At 45.6% G+C, this 26,360-nt stretch overlaps 1 protein-coding gene across 5 annotated transcripts in view; it reads right to left on the bottom strand.

Moving 5' to 3' along the window:
* Nucleotides 1-26,360, bottom strand: part of CSMD2 (CUB and Sushi multiple domains 2) — a 550,277-nt gene that overhangs the window by 199,657 nt on the left and 324,260 nt on the right. For all 5 annotated transcript variants that reach the window (XM_079130766.1, XM_079130765.1, XM_079130764.1 and 2 more), the window contains one exon: nucleotides 1,414-1,740. In XM_079130766.1, coding sequence (XP_078986892.1) covers nucleotides 1,414-1,740 — 327 coding nt within the window. The remainder of the gene's footprint in view (nucleotides 1-1,413; nucleotides 1,741-26,360) is intronic.

Raw genomic sequence — 26,360 nt, forward strand, 5'->3', positions numbered from 1 at the left:
CCCTTTTTCTTCCCACTTCCACTGGGGTGAGAAAAAGCAGATAGCCATTCACGATCCTTCCATTCGACAGGCATTGATGGATCCTTGCCTCATTCCACGCCCTGGGCTGGGCAGAGGGATTGGAAAAAGAAGTAGCTCGTAGCTGCTCCTCCCCAGAGCTCATGATCTTATGGGAAACGCAGGGAGAAGACAGAGAAGCTCAGGACCAGGACCAGGAGTGCTAGCCTGGGATGACCAGGCAAGTGGACCTGGGCTCTATGTCCTCCGGGCCCCAGAGGGTGGGAACAGGAACTCCCTGGGGAGTGCACCCTGAGAAGCTTGTTCCCTGCAAGTCTGCTGTCCTGAAGAAGGGCGGGGTGCAGACAGGGCCTGAGCCTGGGTGCTCCCTTGAAATTTGGGATCCCAAATGGCCGATCATGTAGCCTGTGTGTCTTCAGCTCAAGTGAGCCCCAGGAATAGGTGGGACAAGGGGACAAGACCTCTTGCCAAGGGTGGGGATAGGGGCTGGGAGGACGCCGGCTTCTTCTTGTGGCTCCAGGCATGTGTTTGTGGATGTGGGGCAGAACCTCAACTGGGGACTTGCATTTCCCAAGCAGCCTCTGGGAAAGGATGGCAGCCTCAGTCCCCCCTGACTATCTGTCATGGGCCAAGTTCACCAGGTTTATGGTTTCCTGTGACCTGGTAGCAACTTGCTGCTACCTTTGGAGCTTGGCTTTGTTCAGTCCCTAGGCTTCTGTCCCCACGCCCACCTGCTGTCACCTTGAGATACAGGAATGAAAATACTCACTGTGGAGCCTTAGGTTGCTTCTAGTGAAGGGGCCCAGGGTTCAAACTGGAGGTGACAACTTTGAGATTATGGCTATAAGAGGGGCTGCAACAAAGTACCTGAAGAGTGGCCTCTGGGTCAAACAGAAACACTGCTCCAAACCTTTCTTTCTGCTTTGACCATGGGAATGGGGACCGGGCAAAGCAAAGAGTGGGCAGCCCCCCAGGAACACCAGGGGCGAACAGGAAGAAGTGTTCAGGGACCCACATCAGAGAGGGCGTCAGGAGTTGATAAGAGCATGCCAGAGGCTTTCTTTCCCTTGGGTCCTTGCTGGTTCTAGGTGGGCCTCGTAGGAGGGGGAGAGTGGCAGGGGGAAGGAGGATCCCGAGCTCCTTCTGTATCATATGTCACACCTACGGAAATCATGCTCTATAGAAAGCAACGCACAGGAAAGAGGTCCCGGCCCAGCAGGTGGGCAGTTACACATCTTCTGGTCATTCTGGGAGCTCCATGCCCAGCCTGTAGGCCAGCAACGCCCTCGAGATTGCTGCACACCCCCGTCAGCACTCCTCCCTGGAGCGTCTTCCATCATCCTCAGAAGTGGACACTCAGAGGGATGCTCAGATGGCGACAGAAGGGAGACTTACTGGTGAAGGTGATGTTGAAGCCCCTCTTCCCCGTGGAGTGGTCAGTCTGGAACTCGAGACGGGCCACGTGGCCACTGCTCGTGATGGAGGAAGGGAGCTGATTTCCTGAGAAGGTGCCCAGGACCGGGGCTTCTGCGGTGGCCCCATCCTTGATGACCAGGAAATCAAACTGAGGCTCCACATCAATGTCGTTGAAGGCCAGGTGGATGCGGCTCTCAGGCCTGGCCAGGATGAGCCAGACGCAGTGCAGGTGGTTGCCATAGTCCTCTGGGTAGTTGGGAGACAGGACGACGCCAGAGGGACTGGTGAAGTTGAAGAAGCAGGAAACTGCAAGAGAAGAGCAGTGGAGATCAACAAGCGTCCCCAGCATCCTGCCCAGGCCACTGAGGCCCGGCAGAGGGAGCATTTTCTTCATCTACAGAGCAATAGAAGGAAAGGGTGGCACCAGGGTTGGCCGGACTGGCTGGGCTCTGAGCTGTAGGCAGGAGATGTGCTGAGTTCCATGCCAAGCTTAGCACTAGAGGGCTCCCTCGGGCCAAGGGCAGACATGGCGAGTTGTGGCTCTTGGCCCCCTCCCCATTTCAGTGTGTCACCCCAGGCAGAGCTGCATGCTTTGGGTCCTGGCGTTGAGTATAGAGTCGGCTTGGTTTGCTGCAGTAGGAAAGGACATCCGTCATGGGAGACTGACATAATGGTGGAAATCTCCAAGTGGAGATAATCCAAGTCCATTTCTCTCTTTTAAATGTTTTTGATGGGGAAATGATAGGGAGCCATGGGGCTTCAGACAGCTTCAAGCCACAACAAACACTATGCTAATGAGGTGCCAGGTGAGCACTGTCTCTTAGAAATCAAAGTTTTTGAAGGAACTGGGTGAGAGGCCACTGGGTCTTGTCTTAATGCCCTGCCCACTTCCTGTTACCTTTCTCTCCCTGTACCCTAAGGACCCAATCTTCTTGCAAAGCCCTCATTTAAAACCACTTTCATGCCAATTGCTAACAGACCCAGAAACAAGGATAAGCAAGGAAACCACTTTAAGTGGAAAAACAGACCAACAGATAACAAATCAAAACTAAATGGGGAAATTAAAAAATGAACAAATAATTGCAACAACTATGACACAGGGAAATATCAATATTGAATTAAGGCTTTTATAATTCTAGATGAATATCCCCAAGATGAGCAAAGAGTATGCTGAGAGCACTCAGAGGCGGGTAAATAGAATTAACATGGAAACACAGTAGTCCATGTCACTAGAGAAAAGTCAAGAAAGAAACATAAAACCCAATACATTTGAGTCTTTGTAGGAACCTGCACATGCATGTAGTGCTGGTTGCAGAGTAAAGTTGATAGAACCCTTTTGGAAGGGAGCATAGGAATTTTTATTAAGAGCCACAGAATTGTTTGAATACTCTGACTCAGTAATCTCCAGAAATTAATTCAAAAGAAAAAGAGCCACCCAGCCAAAGATGATGACAGTGACATAATTGTATTATGGAGAAAAAAAAATGGGAACAAGCTATACGTCAGTCAGCCCAATAAAGTGAGGTAAATTATAGCCTTTAATGTAATGCAGTCGGAACGCAATCATTAAAGTGATAAATATGACCCTGTGGGAAGAGTGTTAAACATCATTTTAAGTAAAACAGTAGATCATAAAATTATACGTGTACTTTTGATGATAGCTATTAAACACTTGTTTATGTATGGATAAGGATTGGACACGAGCCCCCAAATAAAAATTGTATTGGGGTAATAGGTTTCAGGGTGATATTTTTCCAAAATTAAATGCCTTTTAATTTTTGTGATGGCAAAAATGCTATAGGCTCATTCTAAACATTTTGTAAAAAATACATAAAATGACAAAGAAGGTAGAAAGGAATCATTTAAATCCCTGTATGTTTATATTTGGTGTTAATGATATTGATGCTTAAGTGAATATAATACTTGACTAACTAATTATAATGAAGGTAACTAAATACAATGAAAAATAATAAAATCCTTTTTGTCAAAGGAAACACCGCGCGCGCGCACACACACGCACAATACAGGAAGTAGTGACTTCCTATGGCAAATTTCTTCTTGCTTCTCCCTCCCCACCCATCTCCTTTTGTGCAACGGAATTTCTTTTCCAATCTGTTGCAGAAAGCTCTCCCACCAACTTCAGCAAAGTAAGCCTGGTCCCTAAGACACCTTCTGTCTCATTCCTATAATCCCTCTATTTTTAAGTATAGAAAGAACTTCAATCAAGAGGAGAAAGAAGAACATGAAAAACCTTTTAAAAAGCAATGCATGATAAAGATGCATGATAAAGTTAAGAGTAGAGATTATTATGTATGATTGAGGGTTTACTAAATACAGGCACTATTCTAAGCACTTCCATCATTTACTCAATTTAACAGTCATGATATTCTATGAGGTCGGTATTGTCATTAACCACATTGAAAGACGAGAGCACCAAGGCACAGAGAAGGTAAATAACTTGCCAGGGTCACATAGCCAGTGAATGGTAGTACCATATTCAAATCCATGCAGTCTAACTCCAGGGACCAAGTTCAGCCACCCCTCCATATTGTCACCCAGTATGGGAATGAGACAGCTCCCTGGGCCTCGGTCTGACAGTGGAGTCCCTGAGAGATCCATCTGTTCATCCCCAGCACTGCAGCAGCCCTGAATCAGGCCAGACATGGAGACCCACGCTCTGCCACCCTGTCTCCAGCTTTGTGGCAGTGCAGTTGTGGGTATCATGCAAATGATGCCCAGAGGCAATGACCTTGAAGACAGAAAGGGGTCAATCATGTGGCCTGTTAAACCAGTCCAAGATGAACTGAAGACAAAGGAAGATGCTACAATTTCAGAGGGAAGATGATGAGGAACGCTGTAACCATATGAACGAACAGATTTGCTGCAGAGGAGAATTTAATTAATAACATCTGAGCTCTCACCCCTACCCCATCACTCATTTTATTTATAGCCTTTTCTCAGGGGCACCCGTTTAGATCTTGAGTAGCTATATATGGTAGCTCCACTTATCTCTAAATTTGTCTTGTTCACTTGTTTAGTTGTTTATGGCTTGGCCCTCTTTCTCCCTGGCATATACACGGATGCTCTGTGAGAGCAGAAGTCCTGTCTGATGGCTTGGAACTCCTCACGGCTCCCGCAGCATCTGGTACGCTGTAGGTGCTCCACCAACACTTGCTGGATGAACCAGTGAGAAGCTGATGGTTAACAGAGCTGAAAAGATGGCGACCTGAACGTATGGGCTTCACACTCATCCCACTCCAAACCTCAAGCAGCAGAGCTGAACGAAGCCTGTTCCCCTTGGACATCTGTGTGAGTCCTGGAAAGGAGGGGGGCACACTGTGGCATGATCCTCATTACATTTTCTCTCTGACACCGTACAGATGTGGCCCTAAATATGAGTAGAAAAGGGTGGGACCCCACTAAGTCATTCAACAGCAGAGACCACAGAAGCTGCTCTCAAAGACCTTCAGAGTATGGTATTCACACACCATTCATAAAACACTACTTGAAGATAATTTCTGTCCAATCAAGAGATGAGTCCAGAGGAAGAATTCAAGAATGGGAAAGCTGTGGTTAATAAAAAGAGATTAGCAACAAGCGAATAAACCAAGATAGTAATGAATCTAAATAATTGCCATAAAGGTAGTTATAAAATGGAATGCAAATGTAACAAATATTCCTGGGAAGAGAACACAGAAAACATCATTCCTACCCAAACCCTAGGGTAAAATATTCCAGATTATACTGACATAAAGAATAAAGTTGGAGCAAGGAGATCTGCTAATTTCCTCATCTTGCAAGAACTTGTTTTATAGTTTCTATGGCTAATTAGAGAAATATAGGTTAGAACATGTTTTTAAAGATGTTAAGTGTAATTAGTAATAGAATAAGAAATAGCTTATCTTCACAATTACCAAAAGGGGAAAAAGCAAAGCAGTCTATTTAGGGGAAAAAAAAATGGAATTCAAAGGAAAAAAATAAAAAAGTATAAAGAGGAGAACTGGAAAGTAAGATGTTTTAAAAAAAAGACAAAATTTGATTTATGACAATAAATGGATACAGCTTAATCTTCTAGTAAAATGTAACCCTTAGTTTGAGAAAAGACACATAGCTAAAACAAAGTAAGTCTGGTAGTCAAAAGGAAAGGAACGGGCCGAGTTTGCTCACGAAGGAAGTGTGTTCAGATTTACCACTGCCCAGGTCCCCACGATTCCCATTTGTTTGGTGTAGTGGACCCAGTCATGAAGGATGTTAAAAGCTCCCCAGGTGATCCTAAATTGCAGCCAGGCTTTAAGAACTACTGGTGGAAGTAAATGTGAACAACAACAACAAAAACTAGTTTTAACATTAACATCAGACCTTTCAATGTTATATTACAGCTGACTCTTGGATGGTCCTGTTTTCCAGCCAAGAGTCTTGGACAGCTACCAAAAGACATTTCTTCTTGCACCTGGAATGAGCTGGGGCTGAAAAACTGACACTATTAGAATGAGACGATGGCCTTACACAAACTCCGTCTTCCATCTCAAGGGATAACCCAGACCTGCCCCAACCAGGGCAGGAAAGAAGTGAGCATTGTCCCACAATAGCCTGGTCTTTCTCACTCTGGAAAATGGTATGGACAGGTTACATTGTAGTGTTTCTATAGGGAATAGGAAAAGCCCACTTCTCAGTGTCCCAAATGAGGACAGTAACTACCACAAAGAGTTGTCGTCACTGGATCTCAGTAGTATCCGTCATCCAACTTAGAAGGGAGAGAGATCAGGTACTTACTTCAGAAGTAAGTACCAGGTGGTGCTATAGATCTTGACCTTCACTGGAAGAAGCTGTTAAGTCAGAAGTTTCTCACAAGGTTTAGACTTTTGAAAAACAATAATGGTGGAAAACTCATTAACAGGTGGGTATGGAATTACTGTGCATAATGTGAATTTATTATGAACTTGAGTAGAAAATGAAAGGGGCTTGTTGAAAAAATCTCTTACTATGCTTTCCTTTTGTTGTGGTTCCTGTTTGCTTCACTGTTTTCAAAATGCTAAATCAATTAATTGGGGCCTGACAATCCTTACACTAATTCACTAATCCTTACAAAACCCTAAAAGAAAAGCCAAAGATGATAGTTAAAACATGGATGATGAGCATATTCCAAAATGAAGACATGGCAGTTATGATTCTGTATGCCCCAAAGCACTGAAACAGACACAATAAAATATGCTAATTTGAAGTCAAAAGTAAATAAAGATAAGGAGGATCTGAAAAATATTATGAGTGGTTATGATGTCTTAGTCAGCTTTCTGTCACTCTGATAAAATATCGGAGAAAAACAACTTAAAGGAGGAAAGGTTTATTTTGGCTCATGGTTTCAGAGGTTTCAACCCATTGTCACTTGGCTTTAATGCTTCTGAGCCTGTGGCGAGGCAGTGCATCATGGTGGAAGGGTGTGACCAAGCAAAACTGCTCACCTCATTATGACCGCGAAGCAAGAAAGAGAGAAGAAAGGCTGAGGATAGAAAGCACCCTTCCAGGACACACCCCCATTGACCTACTTCCTCCAACAAGGTCCTGCCTCCTAGTTTCCATCAACTCTCAATAATACCATTAACTATGAACATGTCAATGGACAGGTTAATCCACTGATGAGGTAAGAGACCTCATGATCCAATCAGACTCCACCTCTGAACATTGCTGCTTTGGGGACCAAGTCTTTCACACAGGAACATTTGGGGGACATTTTAGATAGCAACTACAACATGCAGGTTATTTGAAACTCTGTGATCTTTAAACAAGGAACATAACCTTCTTTACAGGTGTCCCTGGAATATTGCAAAAACACCATTTTATGTTATAAGGAATTCTCCATAAATTCTGCCGCAAAACAAAAACTACTGGATCATATTTTCTGTTTGCAGGACAAACAAACTGGAGATCAATAAAAAAGAATAAAGAAAATCCATAATCACTTGAAAATTCATAAAATTCCTAAGTTCCTGAGTTCAAATAGGAAAGAAAAGTTGTCAATACAGACTCTTATAATGGTGATGACAGTAGGCCAAAGCTGCAGTAAGGAGAAAATTCATAGCCTTGCTCATTATTGAATAATAAATAAATGAAAGGAGTGTTTGCACTCAAAAAGTTATAAAGAAAATAAACGAGATTGAGAAGAGAGAATAAATTCAGGAGAGATAAAATAGCTGACTTTTAAAGAGACAAATAAAAGAGAAAGTTTGATTGTTTTAGTTAAACAACAAAAGCAATGACATCAATAATAATAGAGAGAGGGGAGGTTATCATAAAATTGAGGAACTAGTTCAATTATAAAAGAATGGTGTATATAAAATACTAATAATTTTGAAATCTTGTCAAAATGAAGAATTTCCCAGGCAAATTTGAATTACCAAAATTAGCGTGAAAGGGAAAATCCTATGGAAAATGGGAATTACTTAGGGGGTAGATGGTTTCGTATGCAATGCTTTAAAAGCTTATGCAAACTTGTAATATCCAAGCTACTTAAATTAGTCTTGAACAAATATTTTCACAATGATAGTATATATGATACACATGTTCACACTCACCTACTCACACATGAACACATCAAGAATGGAAAATAACTCTCACATGCAAAGTGCTAGCAAATCAAATTCAGCCCTAAAACAATACGTAGCCTATATGACCAAAATGATAAAACTTTGCAGATAGAAAAGTAAATTTAAAAATGGAGACAATGTCCCTGGTTGAAAAGATTTTATATTATTAAGATGACAACTGTCCTCAAGTCATGATATAAAATTTAACTCAATTCCAGAGAAGATCCATACCATTTTTTTTTTTTCTGGAACTAAAAGCAACTGTAAATTCCATTTGTTGGAGTAAACAAGTCAAAACAGCCCACGCTTTCCTTGAGACAGAAGAGGAAGTATAACATATGGGGTCTTAGTTGAAAATCCAAGAGTGTCATGTCAACACATTAAACTCACAGCAATCTTTGAGGTGCACACTATTAATTATTAAGCCCATTTTATAGATTCAAAAGTTGAGTCCAAGTGCTTGCATAACCTTCCCACAGTCACACAGCCTTATGTGATGGGACTGGAATAATGAACTCACTCAGGCTGGTCCCAGAGTCCACACTCTCAACCACAGCATGTGCTTCTACCCAGGGGAAGGAAGCCTTGCCAATGCAGATACTAAGTACATTAAAAAAAATATTATAAAGCCATAACCATAAAATCTGTATTGCATTGGTTTCAAGTGAAAGATCAGTGGAACTGAAAAAGGAAGTCCACAAACAGACATAGGAAAGTAAGAATTTAATACATGATGAAGGGAGTTTTCAAATTAACAATGTTGCTTAATCAATACAGGATACTAGGACAAAGGGCTAACCAAAAAAAAACTAGATTCACATCTAAACTCAGAAGAAAATATAAACAATATTGGTATGATTTCAGAGGTGGAGGTGGAATTTCTTACCATTGTGTCAAAGTTACAAATCTTAAAAGAAACCATGTTTTCAACTGAAATAGAAAACTTTTGGATTTCAAAAATCACCAGAGTCCAAAGCTCAATATTGGAGAGAACCATTGGAACCATTGGAGAGAAAATATTTTCCAGTTATTACAGCTGAATATTTACTATGTTTCATATACATGGGACTGAAATTCAATGATAAGAGAAACACTCAAAATAGATTGGCCAAGGAAATTAAGAGACAACTAACAAAGGAATAAAATGAAGTTGTGGAAATATGTACGATAGAATTAGAAAAAAGAAACGTAAAAAGATAGAGCCACTGAGTTGGTCAAGGAAAAAAAGCACAGAAGTTTTAAAGAAAAAGGAGAGATGCTGGCAAGGCAGAGATGGAGCAGGCAAGAGGTAGATGGGAAAGAGGAGAGTGGTGTCACATGGACAAGGAAAGGGTCTCCAGAGGGGGACAGGCCATCTGCTTGGGGGGGTTGCTGCCTGCAGGTCTCCTCTGGTTTGAAAACCACCCATGGGTTTCAGCAAGGGGAGGTTCTGGATGGCCTCGGGGAGAGCAGTTTTAGAGGCTTTGTGGATGCAAAGTTAGACTGAGGTGGTATGACAGGGCCTGGGAGGGGAGGCAGGCCCAGCAAGGAAGAGATACTATCAGCGAAATCCAGAGGTGAGACCCAAGATCCTGCAAAGGAGAGGTCAGGAGTGGAGAAGGATGCTTTTGTTTTCTTAAGATGAGAGAGATCTAAGAAAATTTTGAATGTGGATGAGAGGGAATGGGCAGAAGGGATATGGCTAAGGAGGCAGGTGGAGTATGGGTTCTATGCAGCATAATGTTCTTGAGAAGGTGCTACAGTTTGAATCTGGAATGTTTCCCAAAGGCCCATGTGTTAAAGGCTTGGCGCTATTGGATGGGACCATAGGGGTGGAAGAGCCTTTGAGAGGTGGGACCTTGTGGAAGGTCATTAGAAGCATGCCTTGAAGGGGATCATGGAAATCTGGCCCCTTCCTTTCTTTTCTCTTTTGCTTCCTGGCTGGGAGGTGGGTGGTTTTGCTCTACCATGTGCTCCTATCATGATGAGCTACCTTGCCACAGGTCCAAAACTGGGGGCCAATCAATCACAGATGGGAACCTCTCAAACTGTGAACCAAAATAAACCTTTTCTCTTTATAAGTTGATTATTTAAGGTATTTGTTATATTGACAGAAACCTGATTAACACCAAGGTGAGAGGTGAGGGAGAATCTACAGCAAAATGTATGAATCAGTGGGTTGTGACCCAGATGAAAGTGATGTGGCAGATCATGAGCAAGATGTTAAAAAACAAAACAGATGAACAAAAAAAACAAAAGAAAGAGAACAGAAAAATATTTCAATTCATTATAGGTAGTGAAGGTAAGCACTGTTTGTGAAAGATAGGTCACAATAATGTGAAAGAGATACGTCACAATAATGTTCAAGTGTGTACTGAAAGTGATGTAAAAATGCAATTCTTAATGTGATGTTAAAGGTGTTTGAAGATCCCTGACCTTAAGCCTAAATGTGGGTATGTTAAAATGTTCTTCCTGATGCATAATCTATGGTGGGATTGGTTTTTGATGGGAGAAAAGATTAACCGTCTATTATGAAAGGAGAGAAGGATGGAGGAAGAGTGAAAATCTTCTGGATCTGCAGGCTTGGTGTTTTTAGTAGTTGGAAGTTTCATGTGTTGCCTATGAGCTGAAAGGCAAGGTCATTCTCAAGTGCAATGTGTGTGGGGGGATGAGTCCGGGGAGGGTGGAGAATGCTGGGGTAGTTTCCATGGAGAAGTGGAGAACAGCCTGACTTGAGAAACACAGATGGATTGCCAGGCAATGTGGCAGGCTTGATTGAGATTGGTGACCATCAATTGATAGCAGTGCCAGTTTGCCGAGTTGGGTGATTTTTCTCCAGCAATGCTCACCCAAGCAGAAGTGGCCCAATCAGATTGTTCTTGGTTCATCGTGTGTCTCTGGATCAGCAAACTGAGGAAGCCAGCCCCGCTGATTAATGCTAGAGCTGGGCTGGCAGCAGGGGCCTTACAGCCTACACTCATGTGTCCTCTGCCTTTCTGCTCAGCTTGATTTCCATCTCAGTTATCTAGATGCCGTCTTTGGGACGGAGGCTTGGTCAAGGTTATCCTTTAGCCTTCCTGGTCCCAAGGAGGCTGTGTGAAGTTCTTAAGGTGCCAGGCATCAGGGGAGAAGCTAGTCACCTGGCAGCGCTCATCCTTATCACAAACAAGATTAACTTTAGCCTTGGTGCTCTCCGAGAATACTGAGGACACCTTCTAGAAATGTATACACATTTCATAAGGAGCAGCAAGGACAAATGGACAGTACTGGCTAAATATTTCCTGAGTACATTCATTATTAAATTCATATTTAAAAGAATCTGAGCCCAAAGCCACCAACTGTGCTCACATTTTTGCATTTATTTTTTCTGTTGGATTCCCACCTCTTGGCTAGGCAGGATTTGGACACTTGGTGTCCTGAGATGAATTAGCAGGACATTCAACAGGGCCTCCCCTCCCCCTTCTGTCTTCCATGACACCCATTCCAGTTTGGACCTCAAGTTCTATCTTCTCCCTGGCTTTTACATTTGGAACATGAAAGGCTCTCTTCCACATGACACATTCTCATTAAGCCCTGCCCCCAACGCCTCCTAACTGTAGGCCTCCAGGATAGATCTGGACTACAGACGAGGATGTGCAGTGGTCTCTGAATCTTCACCTAGGTGGAGTTTCCATGGCTCAGTGCAGCATCTGCCCCATGCCGGCCTCTGCCCCACAGAAGGGGTGAGCAGTCAAAAGAATGGAGAAGCATGTCCAAGACCCTGTGCTGTTTATCTTCTAACAGGTGACAAAGAACGGAAGCCCAGTAAAGGGAAAAAGTGAATGGAATGGGCATGTGCAACTTTCAATAAAGGGAACAGATGACCTGTTGGAGGAGGTGGCTTCGGAACTGTGGTGTGATGACAAAGAGTCAGCCATCCCAAGGAAGACCACTCCAGGCAGAGAGAACTCCAAGTGCTAAGCTCTGAGCAGGGAATGAGCTTGGGGATCCTGGGGGGCAGAGGAGGACAGGGTGGCAGAAGCGTGGCAGCTGATGGAATGAGAGGCAAGGGGTGAGTTGGACAGGATGACCAAGGTCTTCAAGCCCAAGAAAGGGGTCTGGGTTTTGTCATGGCAAGTTCAACTAAATATGTGCCAAACTGAACTTCTGGTCTTCTCCTCGAAACTTGGCTCTCCTAGATTCTAGGACCTAGAGTGTTCCCTGGCATCTGGTTCCCTGGTTGATGAGTCAACCCTGCCATCACCCAGCACGGCCTTTCCTTAGGTCCTCTCCTAACTTACCATTTGCTCCCAAACAAACACCAGTTGCCCACACCCTCCTGCCAGTCTAGACTTGATGCAAAACTGCCTGGTGTACGTCTCTGCAGGATCCCACTGGCATCTCGAACGCGTGTCCAAAACTGAACTCTTGATCTATTTTCCAAAGCTTCTTTCATTCCTTATCTTCATGAATGACAACATCCGGCAGCCTAAGAGAAATGTGTCCGTGGCTTCTCCTACACTCCCATATCCGGTCAGGCTCGGACTTCTGTGGATCCTGTCTCTCCAGTATCACCTGCACATGTCAAGTCCCCCTCACAGCCCTATTAAGAGGCGACCCCAGTCTCCCGCTTTAAACCTCACTCCTTTGGAATCCCTCCTCCATATTGGCTCAATTGGAGAGTCAATTGTGGAAATCATCACTGCCTGTTCTGTTGCGTCCTCGCCTGGGACTCTTTAAAGACTCCCTGCTGCTTGCAGGACAAGGTCTAGACTCCTCAAAAGGGCAGGAGACTCTCAGTGGCCTGAGGCCCTTGCCAAGCTCTATTATTTTTATCCCTCCTGCCCCCTTAGGGAACCCCACGATCTGGTCAGACTGGCCCATGTGCAAGCTCTGTGCATGTGTAAGGCTACCCCAGGCTATTTTCCTGTTCTAGCATGTGTTCTTCCCTTGTCCGTCTGCAAAACTCTGTAAAGCATCGTTTCTGTTGAGTGGCATGGGACCTTCCCACCCTGCTGCAGGGACCCTCGCCCGCTGTAGTCATGAATCTGAGTATCAGGTTCACCCCACCCAGTGCCCATGCCACCCTTGTTATGACTCCACCAGCTTGAGGACCACAGAAGGAAACCCTGCTGCTAACAGGCTCTGGTGGCCAAGCATCTTCCAAGCTGAATCCTCTCCCACCCCGACCAGGTTAGCTTTGTGTATGTAATAACACCAACCCTAATACTACTAATAATAACTATAACAAACACAGGAGACCAATGCTTACTAAGAATTTTCTGAGCCAGGCACAGTGGTGCCTGCCTGAAATCCCAGTGACTTGGGAGGCCTCACAAGTTGGAGGCCAGCCTCCACATCTTAAAGAGACCCTGTCTTCAAATAAAGATAAAACAGGCAAAGTACCCCTGGGTTCAATCCCCAGTACTATTAAAAAAAAAAAAAGATTAAGAATTTGCTACATGATTGGCATTTGGGATACAACATTGAACAAGATAAATACAGTTTTGCCTTCAGGGAGGCCGTCAGACAATCAACAGATAAAGTAAGTGCTGCTTATTGAGATAGACTGTATTATTTGTTCACAAACATTTGTTCCCTCCTGGCCCTTGCCATACATTCCTTTAGCCCTCCTACCTACCGCCCGTGACCTTGGGCTTGATCTTGTGATTAGCCCTAGCCCATGGAATCTGAGTGGACATGACATAAGCCTTTCCAAACAGAGCTTTAGATGTGCTTGTGTGGTTTGGCTCTGTCTCCCAGAGCTTTTCCTTTCTTCCTTGAGAATAGCACACCCTAGGTAGAGGCTGGTCCTTCAGCCTGGGCCCCAGAATGAGACACTTGCTATGTGGAGCCCAGCAGAACCTTGCAGAGCCACGATGGACCTCCACCCTTCATGGACCATGAGCCAGAGATATTTATTGTTGCGAGTCACTGAGATTCTGGGGCTGTCAATGCCGAGGCGAAAGTTGAGTAATGCATTTAAAGTTGAGTAATGCATTTATCAAAGAGAGTCTGGAGAAGGAGTGAAGCTCCCTCTGAGAGGGTGACTGGTGAGGGATGATGAGAAAGAACCAGCATTGTGAGGGGCATTTTAATAGGGTGAAATGTCAGCTGCTAAGGCACTGAGGTTGGAAAGTTTGGAGGGGAAGGATGGCGTGAGACGAGGGAGAGGGAGGAAGGGGTTAATTATGTACAGCCTCTTCGACCTTTGGCTCAGGGATCTTCCCTGGCATCCAAAACAGTTGGCTGAGGCCCAGTCCCTTGCTTGGCATGAGGATCTGTTGGGCCACAGCTAGGGTGGCCATATAAAATATAGCCCACCCTGGGACTCTTTTGGAAAATGAAAGGTGGAACTATTGATAATTGCCTAGAACAAAAGTTTATGAACTGGGATTGTCCCAAGCAAATAAGGCTATAGGGAAACCCCACTCATGGTCCTTTTATTTCTGACATCAAAAATATCCTTTCTGAGCTGAAAGTAACTTCTGCTTCAAGTTCCTCCTTACTGCCCACTCCCTTCTGGAACTGGGACCCCACACAGAAGCTCATTGGTGAGGGTCTGTTGAGCTGTTAACCACTGTGGCTGAACCCTGTCCCCCCTGCCCCTTAGAATCTGGCTAGGTTCTTTGAGTAAATCACCTGCTTGTTTGTCAGCACCACCTCTGGGAATTACTCACAGCCTGGATTATCCTGCAGCATGGGCTGACTCTGGCCACACTTCCAGAATGATGTCCACCCAACCACTCCTGGTGTTGCTTCAGCCTCCAGACCCTCTTGATGGTCAGGCTCTGAACTGGGATATTCATGAGCTCCTCAGTGGCTAGTTGGGCCTGGAGGGGTCTCATGTCTCCAGCTCACAGGACAGATTCTGACACCTTAAGAAACAAAGTGCGAAGAATGTCCCCACCACTCTGAACTCCTTATAACTAGCTCAGGCCACACTGGGAGGGCTCTGATTTACTTTAAAAGATGATCATAAAGCCTTTGGAAAATGCATGTAGTCAAAGCAAGCCGCCATCCCAAAGGTGGAGCAAATATGAGTCCTAAAAATTCTGGGGTTGTGTCTCATTTTTCACTTACTAAACATACACTTTGATGGTGGTGGGAAGCAGGTATTTTAACCTCTCTGAATCTTTCCCCACATGTATAATGACTGGATTAGCTATTTCTAAGCTAGAGCTTTGTTGTGAAGCTTGGGAGACAGTCCCGCATGTGCCTGGCACTTGGGGGTACGTGTTCATTTACTGATTTGAAACAAGAAGTTCTGTGCCAGTTCTGCTTCTGAAGGCAACATCCCAACTCATGCTTCTGCTCAGTGTATCTCTGAGTCTCAACTGACCAACTGAGGCAACAAGGGGGCTGCCTTCTACCCTGCTTTAGTATAGTGCCCACCAAACAAGATAACCTGAGAAAACTCTAACAGAACCCCTTGTTTGCAGGAAGGATTGATTGCTTGGTTGCCAACTACGAAGTGAGGTGCTGATTTCTGTGGGCAGGAGAGATGCTCTGTCAACTGCACGGGGTCCCTGGTGCTCGGCAGCTTTGCACTGGAGAGATGAGTATTCCATCATTCTTGAGCTTCACTGTGGGATTCTGAGAAGCTGTGACACGGTAACAGACAGTTGCCTCTATGACCCAGTCTCTCCATGTCCCAAACAAAGGCTATTCACGAGTACTTCTTACCCTTGTGAGGTCCCACAATCATCTGTGCCAAGTCCCTAGGGCCCCTGTGTGACTCAGAGGGTGCTATGCTTGCCACAGGGGCAGATCCCAGCCAGCTTCTGTGCCCTGCTGGGGTTAGTTTCAGTTTTCTTATTCCCTCCATGAGCCAGGCACAGAGAGCTGGGAAGAAAAGTGTCTTGGTATGATGTCATCCCAAAGCCCAAGCCATTCCACAGCCCCGAGCAATTCAAGAGTGTGGACAACATCTGTAACAGCTTATAAGGAATCAGGGGGAGGGAGGAGGGAAGGGAAAGGGTAAATACCAGAGAATGATACAGGCCAAATTATATTGTTATATTTTGTGTATGAATGAATATGTAACAACAGATCTCACCATTATGTATAACTATAATTCACTAATAAAAACATAAGGTATGAAAAGTGCTCTCAGGACAGCAGGCCCAGACCACTGGGTCTTTGAGGCCCTCAGGGCCTGTCCTCTTCCCATGATTTCTGAGCCCCAACAACCATATTTCCCACTGTGGTTTCTGCCGAAGACCTTCACTCAGGGAGACGAGAACCATCCACACCAACTCCCATCTGAAATCACCACCCACAGAAGACAGGGAGAGAACACAAGTGGTTGCTCAGCACCACCACAGGGAAGTCCATTTGGATTTCCCTCCAGAGGAATCCACAATAATCCAGGGACATGGACAGTTAGCCTGAGAGAGCTACCTTCAAGTCCTTAGGGAGACTTATCTGAACTAAAAAGGAAGCCTGGGGCTAGTGGCCCATTACTGAACCCCCTCCCCATGAGTCCCCCATAAGGTTGTCTTTGTGCATATGGCTGGGAGGGAGGGCCATAAACCCAAGAGGGGTAACCCAGGGTTCTCCTAGAAAGCCATGCCCTAAGAAAAGGTGAGGAAAAGGTGTCTTCTCTAAGAACCACAGAGCCCACGGCCACCCACAACACCCAGGGCTGACAGCAATGGATTTCTGTCTGAATAAGATGATATATTCGCCAAGAGGCTCAACGAGCAGCGGGGAGGGCACTGGCAGAACGCTGTGCTCTAGCTCCTGAGCCAATAGCTGTGAGAACAAACCCTGGTTGGTGAAGCTCTGTGTCTGCCGCCATAGTTTTCTGAGTGACAGAGCAGAGCACAGCAGAGAGGGCATACCCGTCGCTTTCGACATTTTAGAGAAAAAAAGAGCCTGTTGGTTTGATCCCAAAGGTGGCAGCTGAAGGGAGAGTGACAGAGATATTCCATTCCCCCACAAGTAGAAGTCACTACCCAGGATTACTGTAGCTTGGTCTGTTCCACCCAGGTGGCTCTGATCCTAATACTCCTTGGACAGAGCTCTTGGCTGTAGGAACGTGGCCTTTGGACCAGGCCCTGGATTAAGCCATGTTTGCAGTTCACTTCTGGATAGATTCCTGGGTTGGACTGGACTAAAATTTTGCCTGAGTTACAATTCTCCAAAAAGACTTCTGAGAAGCTGCCAATTGGAATATATTTGTTTTCCTTTCTAAAAACACTTGTGACCATGTCTATTATTGTAATATATAGTGTTTATGCCACTCACTAGATTATGAGGCCTTGGAGGGCAAGAACCAGGTGCAAATAATCCCTGGTACTCTCCCAGTGCTGAGCACAGTGCCCAGAACACAGTAGCCCCTCCCCCACAGTTTGCTGCATTCAAACTAAATGAAAGCAGGTCATCACAGCAACAGGCTATAGCATCAAATACTGGACCATGCATTCCGTTCCTTGCTGGAATACGAACATGGGGGTCAATGGTCTATGGGCCCAGGAGACCATGACCATCAGAATAACTGAGTCCTGGCAGCCCCAGCCTAGCCAGCCACAGAGAAGTGGCATGTGACCATAATATGCCACCTCATGCATCATCTCCATGCCTCATAGGGCTGCCATCTTGTCAGGGGACCAAATCCCTCAGGAATTACACAAGACTCCACCAAGCAGCTGGCATAACAGGTGGTCCTTACTGGAGGTTCAGAAATCTGGCACAACATCTAGGTTACTTAGGAAGGTCTTAGAACAACTCCTAGGGGCCCCATCCTGAGTCTACTTGGTATTTTAGGAATGAGGCTAGGATTGCTGCAGTTTAAGATACCACTGAGTGATTCTCATTTTGAGCTGGGTTTGGGTTCCTTTTAGGCTAGAATTGAACACTGAAGGCACCATCTTCCCCCATAAAGTATTTGCCTATTTGAACATAAAAATAGCAAGTGATATATGGGACCCATACTGGTTTGGCAGGAAAAGTGCTGACTGTGCTTCCCTGGCCTTCCTGATAGGAAATGTGCTCGGAGCCTCTCGAGTTGTGAGCCAAACTTCCAGCCAGTCTTTGCCTGAGCTCACGCTGGCCGGGTGTACCAAATACCTGTACTCCCTCGGCTCAGTTCTTACAGCCAGGTCCTGGGCCAAACCCAGCCACGCCTGGTGGCACATTGGGATGTTAGAACCCCACAAACCAGTGGGGTGAGGTCCGAGTGTGGCTCCAAAGAGCCAATATCTGGTGGGCTTGGGAGAAGCCCAGATGGTCCTGGTCCCTCTGAGCCGTAGGACCCTCCCTTCCCATGAACTCTTTCTTAACATGTGTGTCCAGCCCAGGGACTGAGCTTCAGAGCTGGTTCTGGTTTCTTCTCCAGTCCCTGCTGTGAGTCAAGTCCTTTCTGAAGCTGTGACCTCTGCTGGTGCAGGGGTACCAGCCAGAGTTGCCCTGTTCTCCTGCGTATGGAACTGATTCACTCAGAGTCATTCAGCATTTGCTATTAAAACGCAAAGGTAATAAGCAACATATGGGCCTTGTGCTGGCCCAGGAGCATGAGGGTTGACTCCACTTCCTTGATGTCCTAATAGGCAATGCTGGAGTGCCCTCTGTGAGCCATCCCTTCATCCCTTCTCCAGCAGCCCTGCGCTCCCTCAGCTCTGGATTACCCTTCCCAGGCTGCCCTGTGGTGCCAGGATGCCCCCCAGCCATGACCGGGCTGCCCACTCCCCAGGGCAGGAGCAGATATGCCTCCTGCTACCAGCACAGCCTCTCCTCTAAGGCAGCAACCCAGCTCTGCCTGTCACTAGCTAAGCGAGGCCATGGGTTCTCAGGGTCCAGATTTTTGAGGCCTGGGGGCCAGAGGAAGTATGTTCTGGAAGTACCCAGGTTGTCTGCTCATTTCCTGGTGCCCTCTGTGGTCGGTGGAATCCCAGAGCAGGAGAACATTCCATGAGCAGATGACGCTCACTCAGCCCTATCCCTGCAGTCCCCTGATCACAAACATTCCCAGGAACACTGTCTTCATGCGGAGTCCAACACTTTCAGACCTCGGCCAGTCCCAACTCTGGCTCTGAGTATTTGAGGAAGGCACTTGCCACGGATGCCAATTATTGAGATCAGATTTTCTGGACCAAAATAAAGGGATGTTTGAAAGTGCTTTTGTCCTGGAAAATCTGGGATAAGACATTTGCAGGGAATACCTTTAGCCATGGGGGGGTGGGTAGGGGGGTAGGGAAGATGGAGACATGCTTTGCCTGTGTGTGCACGGAGCATGGAGGTCAAGGTGGGAGTGGAAAGAAAAAAAAGCACCTGCCAGTTTCAGAAGGAAGGTGACAAGCTTGTGTACAACCTATATGGAGAAAACCACAGAGCTGCTCCATTTAGAAAAACCGAAAGAGAGACGAACATGGTGTGTGTCTGGATGGGGAGCCTGCATGTTACAAAAATGCCTATTTTCTTTGAGTTAATTTACATTTTAACAGGAGTGCACACACAAAGTCCCAATAGGATATTTTTTCCCACTCTGACAAAACGATTCGAAAATTCATCTTGAACAACAAACAGATGAGAATAACAATGACTATTCTGAAAGAGAAAATAATTAAGGAAGGAAGGAATTGTTTTCAGCTCTGCTAGATATTAGAACATATTATAAAACAACAATTAAAATTATTCAATTCGGGGACTAAGGAAGAGCAAGAGAACAAAGCGGCGACTCAAGAAATAGACTTACTACACTGGAGGATTCAGTATATGATAAAACAATCCATTTCTCTCAAATCACAAGGGAAGTGAATTACTTAATAAATTATGTTGGAAAACTGCCTAAGAGTTTGGACAATATTATACATTCATCTAAATAAACTCCAGATGGATTAACAAATTGTAGTTTAACAAATCAAATTACTGACAAATAACTAAAAATAGAACAGACTATTTCTCAGATCCGTGGCAGAATGATAACTCTGTCAGCTTTGAAAAGAAATCACGAATATTGAAGGATTTGTCGACATAAAAATGTAAAACAACTATACAATGCAAATGAGCAAAACAAAAAAAAGGGAAAACAAGATCAAAAAAAAAAATGCCATGTGTGGACACACACACACACACACACACACACACACACACACACACACCAGAGACTTCAAAGGGTTTCTATCCACATGATAAAAAGAGCACCTTCAAATCAGATCGGAAAATACCAACAGCTTCGTTTGCACAGTCCCTACGCAGACACTTCCCACAGCTGGAACCCCTCTGGTTATGGATAGGCCAGGACTGAAGTCCCCACCCGGTGTCCTGGAATGGAAACCTGGTGCCCTCCTGGCATCTCCTTCATCCTTCTCGTCCTGACAGGGGCATGCTCTGCCCCATGAGGGATGCCACAGCCTCCTTCCCATACTCTCCTCCATGGACCCCACTGGCCTTCTTTACTCACACCTCCTAGGCAGCACTAACCCCTGTAGGAACCACTGCTACCCCAATTACCCAGCTAGTAGTGCACGTGTGTGTATACACGTGTGTGTGTGTGTGTGTGTGTGTGTGTGAGTGCGTGCCTCAGTGCATCCATGGAACACCCCCCACCCCTTGCTAGGCCCACACCCCTGGGCTTCTCTCAAAACCCACTACTGCAACCTGAATGTGTCCTTTTCCAACAGGGACCCAACACTGTCTTCCCATTTTCTGGTCCACCATTCTGACAGAGATGATGGCGAGTCTGCGCACTAAGGGAAAAGGGGCCACTGCAGCCTGTTCGCCATTCGCTGCAATGCCTGCCACATGCAGATGCTCCATAAATACGTGTTAAATGTAAGAATGGGCCCACGGGCTGGGCACCATGGTGCATGCCTGTTATCCCAGCGACTTGGGAGGCTGAGGAAGGAGGATCACAAGTTCAAGTGTAAGACCCTGTGTTTGAACCCCAGGACTGCAACCAAACCAAACCAAACCAAACTTAAATATATCTATAGCATCAGGACTTATCATTGAAAAACTGAATTTTAACCCACAAGGAACCATTTCATTTTTTGTCTGTCTCTGCCTGGGGAGGGCTCCTGGTAATCAAAGGTCACGCGCCAGTCTGGATTCCCAGCACTTGTAGCACTTAATAACACTGGGCACTTTACAGAAGTTGCCAGGGGTGTGTGCCTAGGGACAGATTCAATTCATATGTATTAAATTAGCAAGTTTTAAAAGGCCACACAGATACTTGAGGTTTAGTGAAGCAGATGAAGGTTATAAGCAATCATGTGACCTATAGGAAGAAAATCACTAAGCCATTATCTGTAGAAAAGTGAAAGTAGATGAACATGAAAGAGAGAGATGCTGTTTGTTGATAGGAAGGCCACACACGCTATAGGAAGCCTATTCTTAATCTTACAGCTTTTGCTATTGACAATATTTGGGGGGAACAATATAACAGTGTGCATCAAGAGTTTAAAAAAAAGTTCATACTCTGGCCTGATAACCTTACTTCTGATAATTCATCCCAAGGAAAGAATCTAAGAGGAGGGGAAAAAGCCATGTGCCGGAGGATGTTCATTTCAGCCTTATGTAAAATAATTGAACATAATCAGTTGAATAAGTCATGGTCCATTCACTGGACAGAATATTCATCGATCTTTAGAAGGATAACTATGAAAGACACGTAGCCACATGGTAAGACAGATGACATAATACAGACTTGAAAACATTGCAAAATGGTATGTTTGTTTTGATTGTAACTATGTAAAAGATATGTAGATGCATAAGAAAAAGGAATAGATGAATTTGACATTGTTTTTTTAATTTCAGGGAGGGAGATTAAGAGTATGTTATTCATTCAAATCACTACATTTATTTAAGCTTTTAAAATACTAGAACATGGCAAAAGCCTGTATTGAATATTGGCTCTTAAGTTGAAGAGTTGAAGATACCTTTTATTTTTTTCCCCTGAGGTATTGGGGATAGAACCCAGGGATGCTTTACCACTGAGCTATATCTTTAGCCCTTTTTATTTTTAATGTTGAGCCAGGTTCACTAAGCTCCCCAGGCTGGCCTCGAACTTGTGATCCTACTGCTTCAGTCTCATGGATTGCTGAGATTACAGTCATGCGCCACTGCAATCAGCCTGCAGATTCTTCTCGATATAGAGTAACAGCACATCCCACCAGACACAGCACTAACTAACAGCCCCTTCAGCCTGAGCAGGATCATTCCCAGGCCCTCCAGTTAGAATTTGATCAAGAGCAGCCCTACCCTCTTCTATTGCTGCGTTTGTACACAGTAGGTGAATAGATGAGTGGATGGGGCGAGGGAATGAGAAGAAGTGAAGATTAGGAAAGCATTTCATCACCAGGACATTGCATGTTGGCATATAGCATTGGTATAGTTCTAGGAAGGACCAGGGATCTATTCTTCACGAATCTGTTTAGCTCCTGTCAACCTCTTTTACTTTATGGGGTAACTCAGTGTGCTTCTGTGCCCTGGCCTAGTATTTTAGTCCTAAGGGTTCTTTATTCTTGCCTCTGCAGATGAGCCCTTGGATTCTGGAAATCTGTTGCAATGGAAAAAATGCAGAACTTGGAATGGGAACCCGGATTCAGCTGGCTGCTCTGTTGATTAGTTCAGATTTGAGACCATTATTCAGTGGTTGCACAGCCTTTGCTTATCTTCTTAAAAGTTGTTTTCATCTATCTATAAACTAAGAGAATACACATTCTGCAATGTCATTGGGAAGACATTGTCCCGGCGAAATAAGACGTTTTGTGAACGCCAGCATTCTCTCCTCCCCCATTTCTCACTGTCGCAATCACAGTCTCAGTTAAAATGTAAAACCACGTGGGGCTTCATCTCAGATGAGACAGATGCCCTGAAAACAGTGGGTTTTCATCTGGGATGGGTTTTCTACCAGAGAATATTTAGCAATGACTAGGGATGATTTTGATCGTCACAACTGGTACGTGGGGTGGGTGCTACTGGCATTTAGTGGGTAAAGGATAGGGATATTGCTAAAGTATCCTTCAATGCCCAAGGCTGTCCCACAAGGGAACATTATCTGGGTGGAAATATCAATAGTGCTGAGATTGATGAATCCTACACTTGAGTAATGTTCTATGAGTGTGACCAGTTTCCTGAGGACCCCATGACACAATCCATTCCATTCTGCACTGTGTGTACGAGTGCACGTGTGCATGTGTGGATGTGCAGTGGGGTTGGGGAGGAACTCAGGGGAAAAGGGTAGGAGGATACTAGGAGGGGGCCATTTCCCGCAGCCTCCCTACACAGAACACCCTCTTACCTCCCAACTCTTTGAAGCCCGGTTCAAGCCCTCTACCTCTGTGACATTTTCTCTAAACACCCAAGAGACCCAATTCTCCCTCCCTGACCTCTCCAGATTTGGCGGCTGATCTGTAACTTAAACTGTACACACCCCAGGAGGCCCTGCCTTCTTATTTCACACATATGCCATATAGGGGAAGACCCGAGCAATTAGGATTCACACCTTCTTACGGTGCTTTGCAAAATGGCGAAGGGAAGTGAGCGTTTGTGTTGTCCCAGCTCATCTCTGGGTGAAGGCTGTTTTGAAACTTCTTTTGAAAGTGGCTGCTAATGGACTGATAATTGGTTTCCTGGCTTCCTTAGGAAGTGTGAAGTGCTCTGCTAGCCTGTCAACAAAGCATCCTGGACTGTGCAAGCCACCCTTGGAGTTATTTGTATCTTCCTTCCCACGGTAGCTCTGGTGGTAGAGGAATGACGGGGGCGGGGGGGGGGGCTCGGTGGAAATGGCGCTCTGTCTTTGATAAGGATGGGTAAAAACGGGCAGAGCTTCTGGAAGGGTAAGAATGTGTGCAATCTGGCCAAAGCTCTCTCCCCAGGACAGCTGGCTGAAGCACATTTCCTGGGGAGAGGCTGAACCACTCTGAATCTAACCCTTGGCCTGTGGCACAGGGTAGACAGCAAACATCACTAAATGGATGGAAAGGGGTACTCCTTCCGGGAGATTTTGAGCAGTGGTCCCTGGAGACATGAATGAACTGCATAGGATGAGAGAGCAAGAGGAAGAAGTCAGTTCCATCTTTTCTTTCAAAATGCTTTTTCACTGTGAGATATATCATCATCCCGAAAACCAAGGTAGAAAAAGACTGTCTACCGAGTATCTACTACTGTGGGGGCAGCTCAAAGCCCACAGAATGATTCTGAAGCCTCTGCTTGCTACAGAAAATGTTTGGAAACATGAAGAAAGTGGGTTATTTGTGCAGCCTCGGCTGGGCAATTCCCCAGTAAGGAGCTGTTTTGAAGAAAATGTTTCAAGAGAAGAACAAATGCTCTGCTTTGCACTTCTTTGGACAATTGTTCAAAGAAATTCGAGCCATTAAAATAGTTTTCCCAGTTCCCCTTCTTAACTCCTGAGAAGAAAACAGCAGTGCTGTTTGCTAAGTATTGTATTAATATTTATTGTCACTAATGAGCGGTAAAATTCAGGACATTTATGTTGACTTTTGCTGAAGGTAGTTTTCCTGGGTGCATTTTCGAACACTCAACAAGACATAGAAGATAAGCTTACTATTTTGTATTTTATAGGCATTTATAGATGTTGTCCCTTTTCTATTGACCACACACTATGATATGTTTGACCCAGAGTGAGGAGTGCAACTGTCCCTCTGTCCAAGCATGGCCTGCTCTGCAATGATCCACTTTATGGGGTAGTCTCCAAGAATTTGTTGTGGAAATGTTGTGGTTATTTTTCCCCCAGGAACAAGATCCTAGAGGCTTAGAAGCCAGAATGGAGTGTTGCCCTGCTGGGTAGATCAGGAAACCCAAATCCAACAGGAGATGCCCCGGCTACTGTCCAGAAGCTGAGCTAGGACTGAGAATCAGGTCTCCAGATTCAGAATCCAAAGTTATCTCAGTGTGCCAGGGCTTCCTTATCACTGCCCCTTCACTACCAATTAGATGGCGAGCCCTGTGAGGCGAAGCTGAGAACCTCTGGAAGCATCAGCTCAGAGGCTGTGTACTGAGCAGAGGGCAGACAGATGGCGGTGGTCATGTCCGTGAACCGCGAATGTGGCAAAGGTGCAGAGTCATGGGGACAGCTGGCTCTCCCTGGCCTCCTCCAGGAAGCCAGCATCCCTGGGACTCTGAGTAGTTGAGTGACAGAAATGCCCGGGGATGTCATCCTCCTCTATCTCAAAACTGTCCAGCAGAAGAAATGCCAGCTGCCCCCACCAAGCCCCTGCCATCCCTGACCTGAGGGCTGCTCCACAGCTGTTATCAGCAAGCTCAGGTCCCTTATCCTTGCTTGAAACCACAGAGAGCTCCGATTCCTACTTGTGGGGACAGCTCTGTCCTCTTTTCTTCTCAGCTGCTTGCAAGCAGTGCCCAGCTGGCTGGAGGCTGCCAGCCCTGCTCCTGGAAGGGAGGGCCTGCTGAGCTGCGCTCAAGGCTTTCTGCCCTTAGTGAAGGTTCGAGAAGAATGTTCTCAAACTACTCCTAAGAGGCAGTGGGTTGAGCAAATTCTTGGAAGACTCTTGTGGCCCCAAGGGGCATTCTGCTTACTAGCTGCATCTCTCTGCCTGTGGGGCCAGGGAGTCAGTTCTGGTCCTGAGGACCTGGCTGACTCTTCTTCCCGCTTCCATCCTACCTGCTCTCAGTCCCAGGCACTTGGCCCTCTCTTGGCTCAGTTCTGCTTGCCTTGCTGTACCTGGATGGATTTCAGACATTAAGCCCCATGGTCCCCGGGGCTCCCTCTGTCTGCAACATTGACTTCTCCAGCCCTGTCTCCAGCCAGGGTCTGCAGAGCCCTGTTCTGCTCAGTCCTGGCTGAGCCTGGTCTCTGCAATGGTCAGTCTTTGTTCTTGCTTTCCCTGAGCTTCTTCCCTGTTCCTCCTGTCCTCGTGGCTCCCAGTATTCTAAGAGGCTGGTGAACACTATTTTCCAGCCACAATGGAGAGCTGAGGTGGGCAAATGCCCATACAATCTAAATTTTGTTTAGCAAGGGTGATTTGTTTGATGTGTATCTAAGAGTGGTTTAAACTTTATAAACCTCTGAAGAATTTTCATGCAAACAAACTCACAAGTCATCAAAAATGCTCTGTCAGATAGAATAACTTCTTTTGTTTGAAAAGTATAATCACTGTGGTACAACCTAATTTGCCAACTCATACCCCCTCATCGTTGGAGACCCCGACAGTCTCCCAGGCTTTTCTTCCCCAGCACCAAGGGGCTTCCATTCTCTGGTATGCAGAACTCTGAGGTTCTGAGTTGCCCACTGAGGTGGGAGAAGGATCAGAGGGTCAGGCTATCCGCCCTTCTCTGAGAGAAGCACACTGAAAGAACTGGAAGAAGACGGGGGCAAGGGTTGGGAGAAGAGGTGACAGCCTGGAGAAGGTGGAACCTTGGAATTTCTGGCAGATTCCACGTGTGCCTTGCTTTGCTACC

The sequence above is a fragment of the Sciurus vulgaris genome (assembly GCF_902686455.1).
Source record: "Sciurus vulgaris genome assembly, chromosome: 1".
NCBI classification, from domain to species: Eukaryota; Metazoa; Chordata; class Mammalia; order Rodentia; family Sciuridae; genus Sciurus; species Sciurus vulgaris.